The following is a 22,262-nucleotide window of genomic DNA, read 5'->3' on the forward strand; positions in this document are numbered from 1 at the left end:
GCCGTGCGTTGTTATGCAAATGAGTTTATACAGGTGTAGCGGGAAAGATGGTATTGTTAGTCATTCGCGATCAACACGACACCCTGTTGAATTTTGATTTTATTAATCAATGTTACGACATTGCTAGCGAGTATCCGATTCATGATATTGTATTTTCCTAATATGTTATGAATAATCGATTATGGTAGTTGGTGTGCATGGCCACACCGTCCCAGAATAAACATATTTTAAACAGATAGTTTTCCGATGGTTTTTGTATGTGGTTAATTGGGAGTGAAGATCAAATATAGAACATTTGCAAAGATGCCGATGTCTAGGCCTAGACCAACTTCGAAACTTAGACTAATTCCGCCGCCGGGCTATATACGAAGTCGAGTTTTTAAGTAGAAAACCCCACCTACAATTTTGAAGTCGCATCTGGATATAGTTGAAATTTTAACATTATCATAATTATCATAGGTGATGATGTATAGTAATAAGTATAAGTGCAATTCTAGGATCTATTTTCATTATTAGCTCTTCCCCAACGGTGGGCTAGTACTGGATACTTCATATTTAATTTCATATTTCAATGAATAGGTGCACTTTCCGGGGACAAACTCTATTGTCCTGGTGAGTCTTAGTTTGTTTCATATAATTTCAAATCATGTCACGTTTTTTCGGCCGGGAACCTAGCAGCTTTATTTTTCAAAATTGTCTTTGCTCATCCCCAACCATTGTGGGGTACTGAAAAACTCTAATGCATTTTGTTTCAATAGATGTCATTTACGGGGACCTAATTGCAGCTCTATTTTAAACAGCTTGGTATGCCGTGCGTTGTCATGCAAATGAGTTTGTGCATTTGTAATGGGGAAGATGGTACATTCAGTCATTCGCGGTCAACACGCCACGCACTGTTAAATTTATTAGAATATTGTTTAAATCATGTAAATAAAACATTTTTTCGGGCGGAAACCTAGCAGCTCCCTCTTTTAGTTTACATAAGTAATCTCGAAAAGAACTCCATGTGGAAAAAGAAGCCCACCCAAGAGTACTAGAAAATGAAGGAGCGCAATAATATGGGCTTCTTTTCGCGGTTTTATGGCAGTCTAATGACAAAAATGAATGCCATACAACTTTATTTCTGATTTAAAAAAGGTCCACTCTTATTGCCTAGGCCTGATATTTTTAACCCTATAAATATCGCTCTTTCAAAATAAAAGAAAAAAAAATCATTATAAAAAAAAAAAAAATTGTATCCGTAGAGGTTCGAACCCACCCAATCTAGAGATGAGAGAACTCAAACCTGAGCATCAACCGTTACGCCACGACGTACATGACTTAACAGCTGATAATAGTCTATTTATACGTGTATTACGCAATTCATCATTACGTCATAAATATCTTATTAACCTTGCTAAATCCAAAATGACCGGTAGCTCAGTCGCCTGAGCGTCGTGTTAACACACGTATGTCGTGGGTTCGATTCCCACGCTGGTCGGTGGAATAGAGTTAAAGGTATGCGACCACTGTGTTTGGGGTTCACAGATTATACGTCCCCCTTTCCACCACACATCATGAGGCGACAACATCAATGCATCTGGTGATGTGCTGGAAACGACCCCAAAAGGCTGTGGCAGGGCCTTAGTGCTGAGGCAGGGAGAGCACATTTAACATCTTTTTTTTTTATTTAATTTTTTTTCAACCTAAATTCGATCTCGTAAATTTTATGTTTGGCGCCCTCAATTTAAAGAAATTAATAATTATCTTCGTTCGTTACGTATTTAAAGTGGAATTTATATTCATCGCAGGAGTACGAAGCGGTTTGGTATGCCGTGCGTTGTTATGCAAATGAGTTTATACAGGTGTAGCGGGAAAGATGGTATTGTTAGTCATTCGCGATCAACACGACACCCTGTTGAATTTTGATTTTATTAATCAATGTTACGACATTGCTAGCGTGTATCCGATTCATGATATTGTATTTTCCTAATATGTTATGAATAATCGATTATGGTAGTTGGTGTGCATGGCCACACCGTCCCAGAATAAACATATTTTAAACAGATAGTTTTCCGATGGTTTTTGTATGTGGTTAATTGGGAGTGAAGATCAAATATAGAACATTTGCAAAGATGCCGATGTCTAGGCCACCCTAGACCAACTTCGAAACTTAGACTAATTCCGCCGCCGGGCTATATACGAAGTCGAGTTTTTAAGTAGAAAACCCCACCTACAATTTTGAAGTCGAATCTGGATATAGTTGAAATTTTAACATTATCATAATTATCATAGGTGATGATGTATAGTAATAAGTATAAGTGCAATTCTGGGATCTATTTTCATTATTAGCTCTTCCCCAACGGTGGGCTAGTACTGGATACTTCATATTTAATTTCATATTTCAATGAATAGGTGCACTTTCCGGGGACAAACTCTATTGTCCTGGTGAGTCTTAGTTTGTTTCATATAATTTCAAATCATGTCACGTTTTTTCGGCCGGGAACCCAGCAGCTTTATTTTTCAAAATTGTCTTTGCTCATCCCCAACCATTGTGGGGTACTGAAAGACTCTAATACATTTTGTTTCAATAGATGTCATTTACGGGGACCTAATTGCAGCTCTATTTTAAACAGCTTGGTATGCCGTGCGTTGTCATGCAAATGAGTTTGTGCATTTGTAATGGGGAAGATGGTACATTCAGTCATTCGCGGTCAACACGCCACGCACTGTTAAATTTATTAGAATATTGTTTAAATCATGTAAATAAAACATTTTTTCGGGCGGAAACCTAGCAGCTCCCCTCTTTTAGTTTACATAAGTAAAGAACTCCATGTGGAAAAAAAAGCCCACCTAAGAGTACTAGAAAATGAAGGAGCACAATAATATGGGCTTCTTTTCGCGGTTTTATGGCAGTCTAATGAAAAAATGAATGCCATACAACTTTATTTCTGATTTAAAAAAGGTCCACTCTTATTGCCTAGGCCTGATATTTTTAATCCTATAAATATCGCTCTTTCAGAATAAAAGAAAAAAAAAATCATTATAAAAAAAAAAAAAAATTGTATCCGTAGAGGTTCGAACCCACCCAATCTAGAGATGAGAGAACTCAAACCTGAGCATCAACCGTTACGCCACGACGTACACGACTTAACAGCTGATAATAGTCTATTTATACGTGTATTACGCAATTCATCATTACGTCATAAATATCTTATTAACCTTTCTAAATCCAAAATGACCGGTAGCTCAGTCGCCTGAGCGTCGTGTTAACACACGTATGTCGTGGGTTCGATTCCCACGCTGGTCGGTGGAATAGAGTTAAAGGTATGCGACCACTGTGTTTGGGGTTCACAGATTATACGTCCCCCTTTCCACCACACATCATGAGGCGACAACATCAATGCATCTGGTGATGTGCTGGAAACGACCCCAAAAGGCTGTGGCAGGGCCTTAGTGCTGAGGCAGGGAGAGCACATTTAACATCTTTTTTTTAATTTAATTTTTTTTCAACCTAAATTCGATCTCGTAAATTTTATGTTTGGCGCCCTCAATTTAAAGAAATTAATAATTATCTTCGTTACGTATTTAAAGTGGAATTTATATTCATCGCAGGAGTACGAAGCGGTTTGGTATGCCGTGCGTTGTTATGCAAATGAGTTTATACAGGTGTAGCGGGAAAGATGGTATTGTTAGTCATTCGCGATCAACACGACACCCTGTTGAATTTTGATTTTATTAATCAATGTTACGACATTGCTAGCGAGTATCCGATTCATGATATTGTATTTTCCTAATATGTTATGAATAATCGATTATGGTAGTTGGTGTGCATGGCCACACCGTCCCAGAATAAACATATTTTAAACAGATAGTTTTCCGATGGTTTTTGTATGTGGTTAATTGGGAGTGAAGATCAAATATAGAACATTTGCAAAGATGCCGATGTCTAGGCCTAGACCAACTTCGAAACTTAGACTAATTCCGCCGCCGGGCTATATACGAAGTCGAGTTTTTAAGTAGAAAACCCCACCTACAATTTTGAAGTCGCATCTGGATATAGTTGAAATTTTAACATTATCATAATTATCATAGGTGATGATGTATAGTAATAAGTATAAGTGCAATTCTGGGATCTATTTTCATTATTAGCTCTTCCCCAACGGTGGGCTAGTACTGGAGACTTAATGTTTAATTTCATATTTCAATGAATAGGTGCACTTTCCGGGGACAAGCTCTATTGTCCTGGTGTGAGTCTTACATAGTTTTTTTCATATAATTTCAAATCATGTAAAATGCCATTTTTTTCGCGTGGGAACCTATGCAGCTCTTTTTTTTCAAAATTGTCTTTGCTCAGCCCTAAGCATGATAGGGTACTGAAATAAAATAATAGATGTCATTTCCAAGGACCTTGCAGCTCTATTTTAAACAGTTTGGTATGCCGTGCGTTGTTATGCAAATGAGTTTCTGCAGGTGTATTATGGGGAAGATGGTATGTTAGTCATTTGCGGTCAACACGCCACACTCTTAATTGATGTTGTTTTTCTTTACATTAGAAGATTGTTCAAATCATGTAAATAAAACATTCATGCAAGATATTGTATATTGTAATATGTTATGAATACACGTTTATGGTAGAGTTGGTGTGTATATGGTCCCAGAACGGTATAGAACTCATTAAATAACTATAATGTCTGGTTTCAACTGGAAGTACAATAGTACGGTATCTAGAAGTATGCAATCCGTCTCCGCTGTCAGACATGCCTACGAGGTGATCCTGGACTGTCCTATGCTAAATACATCATCTCCTTCACGGTCAGCTCCCGTCAATATTTCGTTGACGGAGATGACAGCCAGTGACGGATATGACTTTTTGTTATTGCCAGGGCCTTTTTTGTTGTACATTTTGTTTTGTATATCTTTATTATGTTTTTACATTGTATATCTATGTGACTCTGGTCAATAAACATATTCAAATCATATCTTAAAGTCATTTCCGTCACATGATTTTTGAGGTTCGTCATAATTATCCGTCACGGTTTCATCTCCGTCACATGGATATTTTATCCTTTTAAATTCTAAAATATTTCAGTAATGAATGCAATTATGTGGTATAATTGAAATATAAACAATATTCTTCTACTATGTCAATGGTTAGTAATATTAGTTCAACAGAATTTTGTAAAACATCAGTGAAAGTTATACCATTTTCTGAAAATTATTATTTGTTTGAAGTACCGTAGTAACGTATAACATACTAATAAATGTTAAATCATTTTTTGATTAATCGAGAACAAAATACTGTATAGTAACAAAGAATTAATAATGGAAATAATTTTATAATTCCTAACCCGTTATTTTTTCTATCTTTGTATATTCGATAAATGTATACAAAAAATGCTAGATTACAAAGAAATTATTCATTCTATTGCGATTAACAATATATTTAATTTTATAAAAACTTCACTGTGCTTTAGCAAGAATATGTGTTGTAATTTATGTGGTCTTAATGTATTATATTAGATTATTAATTTTTATAATGTTTTTGAACACATTTACGGCCGCCATCTTGTTGGTTTCCCTTCTGTTGGAATCACTTTTCAGTCTGAAGTACGCCCTCTAGCCTTCGGCTTTACCTCACTGGTGTCAAAGGTTATTGAGGAGACGCTCGAGTCTCGAGAATAAATTATTATTTTTGCGGGTTTGTTATTGTATGCAAATGCTATTTTAAATATTATTCTACAAAGAAAAGCATTATCATACATTTTTTAATTTATGCATTGTTTAAGCCTTGGTAAAAATGTTAATTTTTAAAAAACGGCGATCGGTTGTTAATAATAGTTTATTTGTCGACGTTGGCGCGTCATTACACCACTCCTCGAGTGTGACGTAATGGGGCGAGTTTACTCTTGTCGGCCGAAGTAATTTGCATAATTTCCTTTTTTATTTCATTGTATCAGATGTATATATAGTCTTACTTAAATGATTTGTATAGTGATGTCTCCATGATTCAACAATATCATATGTGTAAGAACACTTTGTAGATATAAAGGAGTTTTTTACATTGTTTTATCAGGAGGAGAGGCCATGTCACATTCCAGCAGTCAGCCTATCAGGGAACGGGGAATTCCCGAATCAGCAAGCAGCTTATCAAAAAAAAGTCCCTTTTATTGAATAGCCAATCAGATGCGTCGCTTCAATAAAGGGAAAGTACCAGCTTGTATTTCTACATGTCATCGGTGAAATTTGGCGTTCAACTGTACGAAGACACGTTACAAACTCGGCTAATAACTAAACATATTGTTTTTATTTTGGCCTACAAATAACAGAATTCTTTTGGTTAAGTGTTTGACTACAATTTTCTTACAAATTTAATTAAAGTAATTGTGTTAGAGAGATCTAGGCCGACAAAGAGAATCGAGAGAAAACACGAGACTTGACTCGCCATGTTTTAATACACGATGTCAACCATTTTGTTTTGACGTTGTTGGTGTGTGGTAAGCTTGTTGTTTTGTATTTAAAGAAGTATAGTAGGCCTAAGCGTTGATATGATAAATGAAACATACACTGTTTAAAATGTTTATTAGACATTTAAATTAACAGTAAACACTGATTTAACAACGAATGTGACTAGGCCTATCCAAGCCAGTATCATGTCAGCTCCTATAAAATCGAAAAAGCGACAGAAGAAACGAAAACACACACATGGCGATGAACAGAGAGAGGAGCCACATGATATTGCCAAGTTTGCCTCTCATCTCCAACACCAAGAACAGAGTAAGGAGACTCACGAAGAGAACTTTATTGTTACGAAGAAGATTAAGCGGCAACATAAACGTAGTTCTAGTTCGAAAACAACGCATGAAGTTTCTTCATCAAGTGGACATTTGGTGGAGTACTCGGACACCTCGCAGATCCCAGATACTAGGCCTGGTCATTCTGTAATGTCTAAGAATATGCAAGGCACTGATGCTCTTCTGGCAGCAGCCTCAACTACAAATTCAGGTATAGCCTAATACATTTTTTTTCGCTTGTAGCTATTTATCATCAACAATTGTAAATTTAACCTTACATTTAATTGTTTATTTTCCTAAAAAAATGTTATGTTAATATCAATATAATTAAATATTGCATTTTCTTCAAATAATGTTTACAATTTAAAAATTCCATAACCACAGTGTATGATAAATAAACAGAAAAGAGTATTATTTAGACTTATAATACTGTAACCGGTACCGACCAAAATGTGTAGTAGCTCCCTCTATTGCAGTACCATTACATTTTCTACGGTTTTACACAAAAATTATCCTTTTTCTTGTGCCTATATCTTCTTCTTTCATCTATCTGTCGTCAAGCAACTTTAATTGCCTTTTAACAAATTTTTAAAACATTTTTTTATCGTTAAAGTGTATTAGTATTAGAATAAACATGGTATATATAAAGTGTAAGTTATTATTATTATTATTACTAGAATAAATGACTTATTTCCCCAGGGTTAGGTAATTTCCTCCAAGACTATTGTTATTGATCCAATAATAACTATTGTATGCAATCAAAGTAACAGAAAGTTAACAAAAACTTCCTTAAAATAGACAACTATATGGATTGAAGTGACCTTGTTTTTTTAAATTGTTTTTTTTTTACAAAAGTGTTGTGATGGTTACACAACACATGATAAATTGTATTTATAAGCTGTTACGGATGCCCTATATTTTTAACAATTACAGGGTTGGTTGAAATGTTCATTATTTTGTCAATTGATATTTTACCCTTAGACATTATATCTACATATAGACATTGTAGTATTATTCAATTCAATTTAACTTAATTCCTTCGAAATTGACATTGGATAGTAGGCCTTTACTGGAAAAATATACAATAAAACAATATATTCCTGCAGTTTGTCTTTTTCAGACACCAAACCGTTTTGATCAAAGTATTGTTTAGAAATACTTTCTAGGTATTCCATTGTACAAACTGTACAGTCGTAGGGAAATTGTAGGGAATTTCCATTTTGCTTGTCTTAACTGGTTAATACAATCCATACTTGTACATCAATTAAAACAACCAATTATTATTATTATTTATTCAGGCAAAAGGTACATTTTAGAAAATATAATACAAATCAACAAATTAAACAAACACGATGCAAGAAGTAAATATAAAATCATATTCACTAGCTGCCAGGAAAGCACAAACACAGCCTAAGCCACTGTCACCAATTAGGTGTGTACCTCCAACCAGTGACTAATCAGGCATTCAAGGAATAATGACCATGTCAAAATTATTTTACTGCAGTAGCTACATATTTTACTGCAGTAGCTACATATGTTTTTTATTGCAACAGGATATCAAGTTCTCTTATATTATTGTTTATTTTGTTTTTTGTTTAAATTTTTACTATTTTGTTGATATACAATATATAAAGTGCAAACATTGTTCTACTACAGTAACTATATTTGTTACTGCAGTAATTTTAGTTTCAATCTGTAGAAGGTATGAGTCAGTCACGGCAATAAACAGTGTGTATGATTACGCAAAGCTTTCTAAATAATTGAGTAAACAAAAACAAGGTGTAGTTACTACTGAGTAACTGTTATTGTCTCTTAATAAAGCAAACAAATACTTGTATTTCTGAATACAGTTTTAGTATAGTAAAGGCCCATTTACACTAGGACGATAACGATGGACGATAAATATATAAACATGCATTTTTTTTACATAAAACAAAATAAATTAGAAATGTTTTCGTTCTAGAACTATAGGATAATCATTTATGCTGTCTTTGATAAAAATAATATTTTTAAAATTCCAATCAAATGACGTCATGATAAATAAAAACAATAAAATCGTTGTATTGTCACAATATTATTGCTCTTACTAATCATGACGTCATTTGATTGGACGTGTGAAAATATCATTTTCATCAAAGAAAGCATAGAAGGTTATTCTATAGTTCTAGAATGAAAAGTTTTTATATTTCTTTTGTTTTATGTATGAAAAATACACATTTGTCTATTTATCGTCCATTGTTATCGTCCTAGTGTAAATGGGCCTTAAATCTTTACTATCAACATGGACCTATAAATTAGTAATTTATATGTCCATGCTATAACTCATTTGTACCTGTATCCGCTGATACAATACAAATTGTTATCAACAACTTTATCGGGTGTAAAGGCCAATTTCGTTATCAAAATTGCTTGATCATAACTGGGATTTTCCCTGATTCTGATAACCTTATACATGACAAGTCAATGTTTGTCTTTTTTCACAGAATTTTCTCTGACAGGATCTTCTGAGAAATATTAAAATAAAATATTGAATTATGTTATTTTAAATTGTTATTAGTTAGTGTTGCGTCGGCTAAAGGCCTTTACATGCCCTGTGCTTCAGACCTAATTGCCCCGCCTCCTAAAATATTTTCTAGACATGCCTTTGATCTTCCGATATGAATTAGTTGTAAATAGTAATAATAAATGCATAAACAACATAATAGGAAGATTACACAATATCTGTGAAAGCAATCATATATCTGTACAATAGATTACAAAATATAGAAATTGTTTTTCGTAATTATGTTTTGTCATAATCTGTGTGACTAACAATAATCTTGAATAAAACTTGCAACTCAACTCAATACTGTGAAAAAAGACAAACATTAACTTGTGATGTTTGTAGTCTTTAAGATTTGTAACTTTTTTCATGTTCTTTGTTGTCAATAGCGCAGTGAGCGTCTTTTTTAGACAGATGCTTGCGCTTTACAAATTTCCATTATTATTATTATTATTATTAAATCAACTTGCCACTCAACTTTCAGTGTTTTTGCAAGACTAGCTACAGTTGTGAAAGAAACAATTTGAATTAAAGGACATTACATTAAAGCTCAGCATTTCATTTTTACAATTTTTCTTTTCTGCATTTTCTTTTCTTTTATCACCAAAAACAAGTTGAAAATGCCCATCCAAAAAAAAAACATTTCTCAAATTTCACCACCCCCATTTACATTATAATTCTGTGAATTAATATGAAATGCTTACTTGATAAATAAATACTTTTAGAGAAAGTGCTGACTTAATTTATAATTTAAAATAATTTATTTTATGTAAATGATCATTTAAAAGGATATTTATACAGTTAAGGGGAAATGATGACCTTTAAAAAACCTCTAATGGTTTAGAAATTACAATATTCTGAAATATAACGGAAATGAGAAAAAGGGAATTCCCCTAAAATGTACATATTGTTAATAATGCTTTAGTACAGTTGCTATAAGAAATTAAGCACTGAAAACATTGAAATCATTATGCTTGCCATTGTTTCGTATGTATACCCATTTCCTGTTGTTTAACCAATGGAATAACCAATGGTTTTTTCCACCAATAATGCCCATTTGTCATATGTCCCTCTTCCCTGATATTTTTTATTTTGGGGACCTTCTTGAAAAGTTGTAACTAATGCATGTGATATCATGGGGCCTTTTTCAGGGCATGCTCAACCTAGCAGCCACTGTTGTTAGTATAATTATTATAATCATAGAGATATTATAGATCACTATGTTATAATACAGTACTTTTTTTTGACAGTGCATCTTATATCATTTGTTTTACTAATTGAACTGCTGTTGCACGCACCACTGTGACATTTACAAAATTGTAAACTTTAAAACAAACTTATATTTAAAAGAAAGAGAACTGTATAATAATTACAAATAATTTAATTTTTTAAAAATCTAGCATACAGCCTTATAAGCCAACCTTCTACTGTTGAAGAATGTTCATGTAGAATTGTGTTCAAACGGGATGACTTACCACCAGAATCTGTAAACATAAATTGTGACGTAAATTTTCAGAAAGAAAAAAAAATTAATTGGCAAAGGAAAGTTAGCGTCCAAATTAATGACTAGTTGAAACATTGTTTTATCTATTTTTTTTCCACAAAAAAAAGTTATAATTTTCATAAGATAATGCGAACTGTCACTTTTGATTTACTGTTTTATTTTCCAGTTGTAACAAAGAAAAACACTACTATTATAAATCAAAACTATTTACATTTCAAAGAGTTGTTTACCAGATTACATGATTAGAAAATGTGGTGAAATGCATAGTTCCATTATGAAAAAGAAGGAATTATGTTGGATAGTGATTTAGCTATTTTTAGAAGCGGGGTCTAAAAAATGATAACCTTTGTTAAATTGTAGTTTGGTTGATATCCTGGAGGTTTCAATCGCAGCTTAATTATTCAATAAACTGAAGCTTTTCTTTGAAAAGTTAATTCTCAATTGTTGGGTAATAATTTATCCAGGCTTCTCGTAATTTAAACAAGTACTTTTAAATAAGTATCATGGGAATAATAATTGACATGCCCGGTTGGCCTACTTTGGAATTTCGTCTTCAACAAGGAAGTAAAAACGAGTGAAATTAAACATATTGAAGGAGCACTGCTATTGGTTATTTGTTGTGTTGATGGTTTGTTCAGTGGCAGGATCCAATTGTCACTTGTGCTTTCTTTTATTGTTATCAATATATTTGGAAAATATTAGGACTTTTATACAATGTCGGCTAACTTTTTGAAAAAGCTGAAGAAAAAAGGTTTGTTAATTTCGGTTTTGTGAATACTTTTGTTTCATTTATTGTTTGTCTCCATCCTGTTAGTTTTTACTCTTATCTACAGCTATTTAGGTATATGTTTGAAGTACTGTACCTGTGTGTTGTGTTGTCATACCATATTAGGCCTCGCTTATGGCTGTTACATGTAAAAAGGGTCTTTAATTGAAGGGAATTCCAGGAATATATTATTAAATAGATTATGAATGACATGCATGTGCGCAATACTTTCACATTATGCATGTTATAAGATTTATCATCGGTTAATCTCCAGATCTGGCTGAGTATGTAGTATTAAAACTTTATTCTTTATTTAGCAAGGGACCTCTAACAGCTGCCTGTGGCAGTGCAACAAACTACAGAGGCCGACAACAGAAAATAATAAAAAATATATGCAATTCCATTAGATTATAAAATACATACAATTTGGCAAAGGGTATCTGGAATACAGAAATATGTACAATTCATTAAATTATAAAGTACATTCAATTTGGCAAATAGTATCTGGGTGATGGTTAGCTGTCAATGGCAAGGTCTTGTGTTCAAATCATGCTTCTGTTCTCTCAGTACTTGATTTTGTATGAGCGGGTGAAATTGATATTTCAGAAAACTTCTGGCAGAAACAGCATGATAATCCCGTAATGAAATAATAAAGTTGTATATTTTTATTTGTACTTTAGATGCATCGCATCCTATATACAGTCTCCTGGTTGCCAGCGAGATTCAGCAAGCAACCGCACCTGATGAAGACGGAGACACGTAAGTTGCACAATCTCAGCACGTTCAAACTTGAAAACTTTTACCATATAATTGCAGTAAAGTTCAAACTCGACAATCTCATTATCTTAATGCACGTACAATATACATATACAGTCAACTCTCCTAATACCGTCTGAAAACGGAAACTCTCCTAAAAGAGGTCTTTCATTCTAGAAATCACAACATCTTTTTTGACCATTAAAAACATGTTCAAAATACCATAATTTTTGGTGTCTGGCATTGAGAAAGTTAAATATTACAAATAATTATTTAAAAATATAATAAAATACTATATAATTAATAATATAAACATTAGATAATAATTTTATAATAATAAAATCTTGAGTCAAATGAATAATCTGTACGATGGTCTTTTGACTGGAAAGTTAAATTCTTTTGTAGATAATACAATACAATGTTAACACCAAACAAATAAAAAGACTACAATTATGGTAATGATAGACAAAAAACATATGGTCTATACTGAACAATTAAATTTACTTTTGATTTCTGTAAGTAAGCAGAAATTCCCAATCGTGAATAGACAGATTTAGTCATGTCATGTTTGGTTGCTTTAACTTTTCTAAGGAAATGCTTCCGATAATATTGGTTCAGGTGATATCAAGGACTTTTATTAATCGTTTAATAAATTCCTAGTAAAACGGTTTTGCAATGTTTTATGTGTGTTAACTTTCACTCTGCTCCAATATGATGATCTGCTTTCTGTAAAATGCTCATAAAAGTGGAGGGGAAAAAATAAATATGATATTGCATCAATCATGTAGATATGATATCTATAAGAATCAATTATAAATTAGGGGAGAGGAGAAATCATGTTTTGTATCAGATAACTGGTTGTAACTATGCTCCAATTTGACGATCTCCTTTCTGTAAAATGCTCATAAAAGTGGAGAGGAAAAGTTAATATGATATTGTATCAATCGTAGAGATATGATATCTATAAGAATCAATTATAAGTAAAAAAGGGAGAGGAGAAATCATATTTTGTATCAGATACTGGTTGTCACTGTACTCCAATCCTTCCATAAAATGCTCACAAAAGTGCAGATAAAAAAGTAAATATGATACTACGTCAATCGTAGAGATATGATATCTACTGTATAAGAATCAATTATAAGTAAAAAAGGGAGAGGAGGAATCATATTTTGTATCAGACAACTGATCATTGTGCAAATTGTAGCTGCAATAATCTAGCATTATTATTTAGCAGCAACAAGACCTTATACAGGTACCAGGAAAGGAATGTGTATACATTTGATAAGAATAGTTTTGGAGGTGATCCAAAAAAAAACTTTACAGGAAGTACTCAACTAGAATGATTGAACTAAGCGGCCGTGGTATGTCTGTTGATCAGTACAAGTAAAGCATTCATGTCCATCCAAATGAACATTTCTGACAATAAATGGCTGATGAAACAAACAAACAAAAAGCTAAATCAAAATAATATTAAAATAGCCGGCTAGAAAGAAGTGCCAATCTGTTGCAAAAAATTATTCCTTTGTCAGGGCTAAAGCTCTTTCTACAATCTCAAACTAGTTTGACAAAAAAAGTGTGATGTTCCCAAATATGGTAGTGATATGACATCATCATGTCCATATATGGGCACATCACATTTTGTTGTCACATAAAGTTTGATTTCTCCATAAAATTCCATAAAATATTTGTAACTTTATTTTATATTCTTTTATGTTGACTCCTTAATTTTTTTTGTCTAGGCCGTTGCACATTGCTGTTTCTCAGTGTGAGGTAGACATGGTCCACCAGTTACTCTACCTGATATCAATGTCTGATCTTTCCATTGATCCTGTTAACAATCTTCATCAGGTTTGTATTGTTAGATTCTTATCAGGATTTGTTGTTATGATAAAAACACAATATTGCCAAAACCACCTCACACCGATAAACACAAAACCGTAATTAATTCAACTTCACACAAATAAGATCAAATTTCGGTACTGGCCCACACTAGAGGACTTGTATGTGTTTGTCTTGTGACAAAGTCACTATTGATAGTCCTTGTGTCTAAATAAAATACAAAGAACAAGGAGTATAAATGGGGCATGATATATGGTAAAACCAAGCGCAAAAACCAACCAGTGTGTATGGACGAATATTTTACCAAATCCACAACCATTATGATATAAAATGTTTAGCTCTGTCTACATTATCAAACTTTATGTGAAAAATGTGATGTGCCCATATATGGACGTGATGATGTCATATCACTATCATATTTAAGCATATCACTACCATATTTGGGAACTTTTTTCTGTCAAACTGGTTTGATAGTGTAGACAGAGCTTTAGGATATATTTATATTTTAATGTATCATCATTATGTTTAATGAATAGTTATTAATGAATTAAAATGTATTGACTTATCTTAACTTTAGACACCACTCCACATTGCAATCATTACTAAGCACACAGAGTTAGCAGCTGATCTTATTCAAGCCGGTGCTGACCCAAACATTTGTGATCGCTATGGCAACACATCAATGCATCTGGCTTGCATCCACAAATGTGCTCCGATCATGTTTGCCTTGTTGCAAGGGATAAGTCATAAGCCACAACTCACAACCAAAAACTTTGAAGGTAAGTTTATGCCCAAAAGTCCCATTGTTGGTTATAAGTGGCAGGTAACTTAGTTTTTAAGCTAAATTGTGAACATGCTCAGTGTAATATTTGAATAAGGCACATTTATTTATACTTATATGTAATATTTTGTGTTCAATTTGAATTTTTTTTTTTGAGAAACTCAAATTATTATTTTTATATTTGTATATAAATGAAACTAAATTTGTTTAAGTGATTTATGTTTGTTTATTTAGGCTATATACCGCTCCATCTTGCTGTTATCCATGAGGATGCTGAAATTGTCAACATCCTGGTACATCATAAACCAAACCACATTGATCATAAGGTAAGATTCAGTATTGAAATTATCCAGTCTCAAAATCATTCAGTATAAAAAATATTCAGTCTCAACATAATTCAGTCTAAAAATTATTCAGTCTCAAAATAATTCAGTCTAAAAATTACTCAGTCTCAAAATTATTCAGTTTCAAAATTATTCAGTCTAAAAATTATTCAGTCTCAAAAAAATTCAGTCTAAAAAGTATTCAGTCTCAACATTATTCAGTCTCAAACCCATTACTCTCGAAATCATTAATCTGGAAATCATTCACTCTCAAAATTGTCAATCCAGACATCATTCAGTCTTGAATTAATTCAGTCTCAACAAATTTAGTCTTGAAATCATCAATCTAAATATCATTCAGTCTTGAAATCATTCAGTGTGAAAATCATTGTACTCTCGAAATCATTAATCTGAAAATCTTTCACTTTCAAAATTGTAAATTCAGAAATCATTCAGTCTTGAATTCATTAATCTGGAAATCATTAAGACTTGAATTCAGTAGAATAATAGTATTACATATTTTCTTTCAGGATACCAAAAACGGCTGGACTGCTCTTTTCCATGCTGCTGCAAGAGATATTGACAAAATAATTGAAATATTGTTACAAGGTGGCCCAGATATCAACTGTCAATCATACTCTGGTAACACAGCTTTGCACATCGCTAGTGGGCGTGGCTACACAGAGGTTGTACGGCGGCTGATGCAGTCTGGTGCGGACATGAGTATGCGCAACTCTCATAGAGAATCACCGGCAATGATTACCACCAATAGAGTTGTAAGTGAAATTCTTTTGCATTAATAGGGTGTTGGAAAGTTAGTTTTGGAGGCTAGTGTGGTTAAACAAATTTGTTTGGATAGTTTAAGGTAGTCTTGTGGTAGGTAGAATTCATGTTTATTATGTTATTTTGTAAAAAAATATTTTCAAAATATTCTACTATTCTCATCTACAGATATCAAATTTATTACATGGCAAGGATTACCGCCCTCGTTCACCGAATTCCCTGTCCAGATCATCTGGAAGACAGAGGCTAACCAGTCCGTCTCAATCTAGTAGCTGGCCTTTAACAGTAATAAATACAAATGAGGAGGTCTATAACTATCATGGTCAGCGATTAACACCAAGATCTTCACCCAATCAAAATCCTCAGATTGTTTTAAGCTCCGCTACCTCAAGCCCTGCTCCTTCACCATATCAGGAACAGAGTTCACAGTTCATGTCACCAAGGATGTCAACTCCAACTAGATCCATCCAATCATCTCCTGTGGTTGGATATTCAGTGACTGTTGAAACAATGCCCTCCATTGTCACGGAAACTAACCATGAATACAGTCCAATACCAGAAACTGCTGGACTGCCAAAAGTTCATGTGTTAAACATTCCATCAGTAAATACTTCACATCTATATTCTTCTGAAGTAGTTTCTGATGGTCCCATTTTAAATACATCTCCAGAAAAACAGAATTCAATGGAAATTGCAACATGTAATATGGTTATGTCTGAGAATGAGGAATTACAGAAAAGTAATGATTCATCAAAAGAGTCTGATAGTAACCGGGTACCTGTTAGAGAAACATCCATTACCGATGAAGAAGTATCAGAAATAACTGCTAATATGGAAATGCAATCTATATACGATGCAGCAAAAGAGGAGGAAGCTGGTGCAACGAGTCTATCATCAGTGGAAGCTGGTGCAACGAGTCTATCACCAAAGAAGCTTCTAAATAAGGATAATGTTTCAGTTAATTGTTCAGAAGTCTCTGAAGCTAAAATTTCCAGAACAAATGAGGAAAATATGGAATACCAAGTTGACACAAAAGTGCTAGTAACTAAAACAGAAACACAGATTAAAGACAATTTAAACGTTTCTTCGGAAAATTGTGTCAAAGAAGACAGTGACATAAAATCCATGGAGACAGAGATCAAAGTTGAGATGTCATCCAGTTTACAAAGGACTGTTGTTTGTGGTAATGATGATAATGATAAAATAGAATGTAATGCAGTAGATAGTATTCCTCAGGACACAACAAAAGTTTGTGAACAAAATTACATTGATTGCAAAAAAACAGATGAGCAAAAGTTAACGTCTTCTAAAAAAATACAATCAGATTGTAGCGAGAAAATCAACAGTTTAAATGTACAAAAAATAGAAACACAGCCAATAGAAAAGAGTATATCACAAAATGAAAGTGAATTAACGTCTATTGAATCTGGTCAGAATAGTTTAAAGTTGCATAATTCTGTTGAAGAAACTGCAGTTACCATGGAAAGGAAAGAAGATGAAACTGGTATTCTCAAAGAGAAATCTGTTGTTGATGTTAAAGAGAAAGTTGACAATAGTCATATAACCAATGATAACTTTCTGAAAAAGCATATTGATAATGAAATGTGTGCAATAGAAAATAAGCATTCAGGCCAGTCAAAACTATCTTCTAGTAATGTGTCTGTAACACAACAACCAGATATTCATACGCCTAAAAAAAAAGAGGACGATATTCTTATTGATACAAAAATAGAAGGAGGAAGTCATAATTGTGATGATAAACGGCCTACTTCTTTGCTTACAGAAACATCTTCTAAACATCAACAATTATCAAATGCTGATTCATCAAGATTTCTTGAAAGATCAGCTAAGCATAGTTTGTGTAAGGAGGACAGTCATCTTGATATTCCTGAAGACCCAAATAGGTCGTCAAGGAAACGAAAATCGCTTACAATGACTGAAGAATCTGCTGAGAGTGGTGAATTTGATAAAAGATCAAAAAAAGAAAGATTGCTAGAAAATGAAGGAAATCAAGAGAAATTGTCAAATGATGCAAATCATGACATGGATTTTAAAAGAAATGATGTCAAATTGAATTCATATCATGGAATAACAGAAGTGCCGATGGAAGTAGAAGATGAAACAAACGCATCTTCTTGTTTAGGAAACAGAAGGAGAGAAGTAGAAGGAGGCAATTCTGCCATCAAAGACAATGCTTGTAATATGACAACTAATTCACAACCTTACATCACCTTGTCAACTGCACAGACTCTACTCTCATTGGGCGATTCAAATTTGCCCAAAACTATTAAAGAGGCTTCTTCCAGTAATAAAGTCTCACCACTACAAAATCTTCCTAACACTGATAACAAACATGCTGTGGCATCTCTTTGTTCTGCAGTAGAAAGTAGAAGGGCATTAGAATCGACAACTACTGGAGAAAAACCAGCAGATAGTGATGGCAGAAGAGTATCGGTTATAGTGTATCCGCACCATGAGATAAAAAGACCGATGTCAGCAAGTGATGTAGAACATCAGAAACATCTTAAGCCAGGGTACTTAGATGTTGCCATTCCTCGTGCCAGTAGTTTGTCTCCGAGACTGCAAAAGCCATCAATAGCTGTGTACAATAAGGATGTGCGATCTGGTTTTGGCTCTTACCAGTCGTTTTCATCATCTTTTGAACCAAGAACACAATTTACTAGAACAACAGATTCTGTTTACACAAAAGCATCCATAGCCCAGGTACATCCCATTGTTCCAGAACTTCATTATATGGTACCAGAACATCGCATAATGACACAGCATCCTGTTGTTAATCAAGGGCATCATTTGCCCCATTATGTTACTGGAAGTCCTTCAGTCCCTCACATCGTCACACAGCCTCTTCAGAGTGTACCCCACATTGTCACACAACCTCTCCAGACTGTACCACAACTACACCGAATAGATCCTGCAGGGCCGTACATCATTTCACAAGCACCACTTGGAACTGTGCCAACAAACGCCGCACATTTCATTCACCAGTTTCCACCTCCACATCAGATTGTCCACAAACTTGCATCACCTCAACGATTTATAATATCTGAAACGCCCTCAAAGGTAGCGCCAGTTTTTGTTCAACCATCAGTGCAGTTTGGACTTCCCCAAACCACTGTATCCCAGTTCATCAGAGGGGTTCCGGTCATTGGTCAAGAGCCAGGTATGAGAGCAACTTTCCTTCCACCGACACAAAAGTTACCTCAATACTTGAATCCAGTTCAACCACAGATGCAAAGAGGAACCATATCACAACACATGTCCTCTTCTGACTCAGACCAGCCTATTGATCTCAGTTGCAAAACTAAACCCTTAGACATGTCAATATCAAAGAAAACTGTTGCGTCCTCTGTTGCCAGCAACGTGGATCATCCGTCATCTGTTTACAACCCACCGACGTCAGCAAAACCCTTGGCATACTTGCATCTAAGTAGTTCTTCTGCCCAATTGATACCTCAGCAGCCAAAAATGGACGATACCCACTTCCCCAGAAAGCCAGTATATAGTGGTTATGAAAGTGACGAGCCAAAACTAATGATAGATGAGACTGGTCACATGACAGAGACACGGAAGAAACAGAGGAAAACTGGAAAGATGAAGCATGAGGAAAAAGAATGAAGATAATTCAGATAGATACAGTATATAGAATATGATGCATGTTCATATTGCTAAGAAATATTGCTGAATATTTGTAAATCGTTGTAAAGTAAAAAAAAGAATTTATCTATTAAAGTAATCAGTGTACTGTACCTGCAAATGTCTCTAGTCTTTCTTGCATTGGTGTAACAGTGGGCCTTTTATGGCCCAGAAGTGGGCGGGGTGTGTACGAGGGTTTCTAAATTGTTGATTTTAGCAAGTAGTAAAATCAGGAAAAAACTCTTATAAGCAAATTTTCTGCTGATAAAACACAATATCATAATGATAAAATACAGTTGTGTAATATAATAATAACACAAAGTTCGAAAAAAAGTTTAAAATATATAATCATAATTCCTTTTCTTCCTTCCTTTTTTCGAACTTTGTTTTACATTAATATCAAATCCTGTATCCTGTGGTTTCTACAGTTGTGTGGAAGTTAGTGATGTCAGTGATATTGTGAAGTCTTATCTACATTTCTTGTGCATTTATATTCTGTTTTTCCAAAAACCTTAAAGGGTAGCTCCGAGTATAACATTTCTATTTATTATAAAATATAAGAACTCTCACAACAACGTTGATATTAACCCTGTTTAAAAAAAAAAGTGGAATTAGTGTCACAAAATAAGGCCCCCACCCACCCCCACCCATTTTTTTAAACAATCCCGGAGCTACCCTTTAAGGCTGTTATTAATAATATATTCATTCTTGTGATTATTGCCTTGTTATTAGACAAATGTTACCATAACATGGAAAATAAAGAATAATAAAATCAAACTTGAATTGCAATTAATTCTGTAGTTTTAATAGTTATCATACACGGGATCATACTCCATGTATCAAAATAGGGCGACAATTGTAACTATTCAAAATTAAGTTGTACTACTCGGATTATAGTATAAAGCAAACAATGTTGGTGAGTGTAAGTTTGGTGAGTGTAAGTAATCGTATTTTATTTTCTAACAATTACTTGTTTGTCATATTTAACTTATCTTTAGTTTTATTTAATTATATTGTTTTTCGCGCATTTAATAATCAAATTTCAGTAGGACATCGTTGTTTTACGCGCTACTATTCATGATCAAACGAAATTGCTGTTTGTCGCCCTCTCTATAAATCAACCCTGCATGAGTTGACCTCTCGGCCATCTTTAAAACTGTTTACTTTTTATACTTTTTGGATATTCATACACAAGCAGTTCAAAAGCCAAACTTACAGATATGAAAGTTCTTAACAAAGTTGTCTAAAGATGATTAAAGTACATTAGTAATATTTTTTGATCGAAAAAAATAGAAAACTGTGGCCAATTAACAATACTTTAATTGATAGTTGGAACTACTTTATTCTGCGCACCTCGCATATTTTTACAATAACGTGAGTGACTTGTCCTAGTTATCTTTTACGTTCATTGCGTGTTGTGGTAGCGAAAATGAGTAGATTTTAAAATAAAAAACGCCATTTTAGGAATGTTATTGTTAATTTGGAATTAATCGAAGCAATAGGATATTGCAATCTTCAGGTTAAAGGCAGGAAATATACACTTTATTGGAGATATACTCTGGAAACGACCTAAATTCGAGGCCTCCGAAGGACTGAAAATCGGTAAGTGTCCTCTAATTGCTGGGCAGTGGAAGAGTACTAAATAACTGTGGAAAAGTTGGGATGCCAACGGATTATCGCCCTAAGCACCAACTTGGTACATTAACTGGGAATTCTCATTTTTATTTGACATTCTGAGAAATAATGTTATTTCATGTGTCAAAGTACTGGACCTTTTATTACATTAAAGTTTATGTAGTTTTTGTTTTAAATTAAAAAGTTACTGAGATATCACATACGACCTGATGAACAGTGGCTTCCGTTCGTTGGCTGGCTTAGTAAAAACTCCTATCTTACCCGGAAGTTTAGCTGGTGTTATTGAGCGAGTTATGGTATGGTAGGATTATCATCTAGGCCTAGTTGAATACTTTGCTTATTAATTGTGTTATTGACACATTTTAAACTTTTTTTTAACATTTGAAATGCTTTAGGTTTTGCAATAATCAATCATAAAATTAAATATAGAGAAAGTATAGTGAATAAATGAATTTACTAAAAAAACACAGCAAATTATGACTTTGTGAGCTTAGCATATCTTGTTTAATTTCGTTCATTGTGAAAAAATTTGTTAATAAAATCACGAATGAACTCTATAATTTTGAAAAATAGCGGATAGCCTATGTGGAAAAATTTAATGGTGTTGGCAGGCCATTCTACTTCTTGAACGTAAACATTAATATTAATAATTTATAAAACACATTTTCATGACTAAGTTTATTATGGGAGAAAGAGAGAATTATTAACTGATTTAAATAATTTAACAAAGCAACCAAGAAATTAAAATACAATTTTAAGTTGCAATACAGTATGCTTTGTTAAAAATTGTGATTTTTACTGACTGACCAATTCAATCAATCACCTATAAATTTATATAAATGGTCTTAAAATAAATACCTGCTAGATACAGTAAAGAATGTGGCAGTGGCCTATTAGAAACAATTT

The 22,262-nt window shown here is 33.6% G+C and overlaps 2 protein-coding genes across 12 annotated transcripts in view; both read left to right on the forward strand.

The window, feature by feature from the left end:
* The first annotated feature begins 5,891 nt into the window (after positions 1–5,891).
* On the forward strand, positions 5,892–20,432 carry LOC144850205 (uncharacterized). Of its 2 annotated transcripts, XM_078707438.1 has the most exons (8): positions 5,892–6,984; positions 12,266–12,344; positions 14,081–14,189; positions 14,758–14,959; positions 15,196–15,287; positions 15,815–16,060; positions 16,236–18,930; positions 18,964–20,432. In XM_078707438.1, the coding sequence occupies exons 1-8, from the start codon at positions 6,633–6,635 to the stop codon at positions 19,701–19,703; spliced, it is 4,515 nt and encodes a 1,504-aa protein (XP_078563564.1). In that variant the 5' UTR covers positions 5,892–6,632; the 3' UTR covers positions 19,704–20,432. The 2 variants fall into 2 exon arrangements, with proteins under 2 accessions (XP_078563564.1, XP_078563563.1); XM_078707437.1 differs by having other exon boundaries at positions 16,236–20,432.
* Positions 20,433–21,065: 633 nt separating this feature from the next.
* Positions 21,066–22,262, forward strand: part of LOC144850354 (rho guanine nucleotide exchange factor 12-like) — a 79,893-nt gene continuing 78,696 nt past the window's right edge. For all 10 annotated transcript variants that reach the window (XR_013614079.1, XR_013614078.1, XM_078707619.1 and 7 more), the window contains exon 1: positions 21,066–21,323. The gene's annotated coding sequence lies outside the window, so the exon portion shown is untranslated. The remainder of the gene's footprint in view (positions 21,324–22,262) is intronic.

Source organism: Antedon bifida, chromosome 8 (assembly GCF_963402885.1).
Source record: "Antedon bifida chromosome 8, ecAntBifi1.1, whole genome shotgun sequence".
NCBI classification, from domain to species: Eukaryota; Metazoa; Echinodermata; class Crinoidea; order Comatulida; family Antedonidae; genus Antedon; species Antedon bifida.

Coding starts and splice junctions, on each gene's coding strand:
- LOC144850205 (XM_078707437.1), top strand. CDS start 6,633: ATGTCAGCTCCTATAAAATCGAAAAAGCGACAGAAGAAACGAAAACAC. Junction 14,960..15,195: donor CACAACCAAAAACTTTGAAG/GTAAGTTTATGC, acceptor TTGTTTATTTAG/GCTATATACCGCTCCATCTT. Junction 16,061..16,235: donor TGATTACCACCAATAGAGTT/GTAAGTGAAATT, acceptor TCTCATCTACAG/ATATCAAATTTATTACATGG.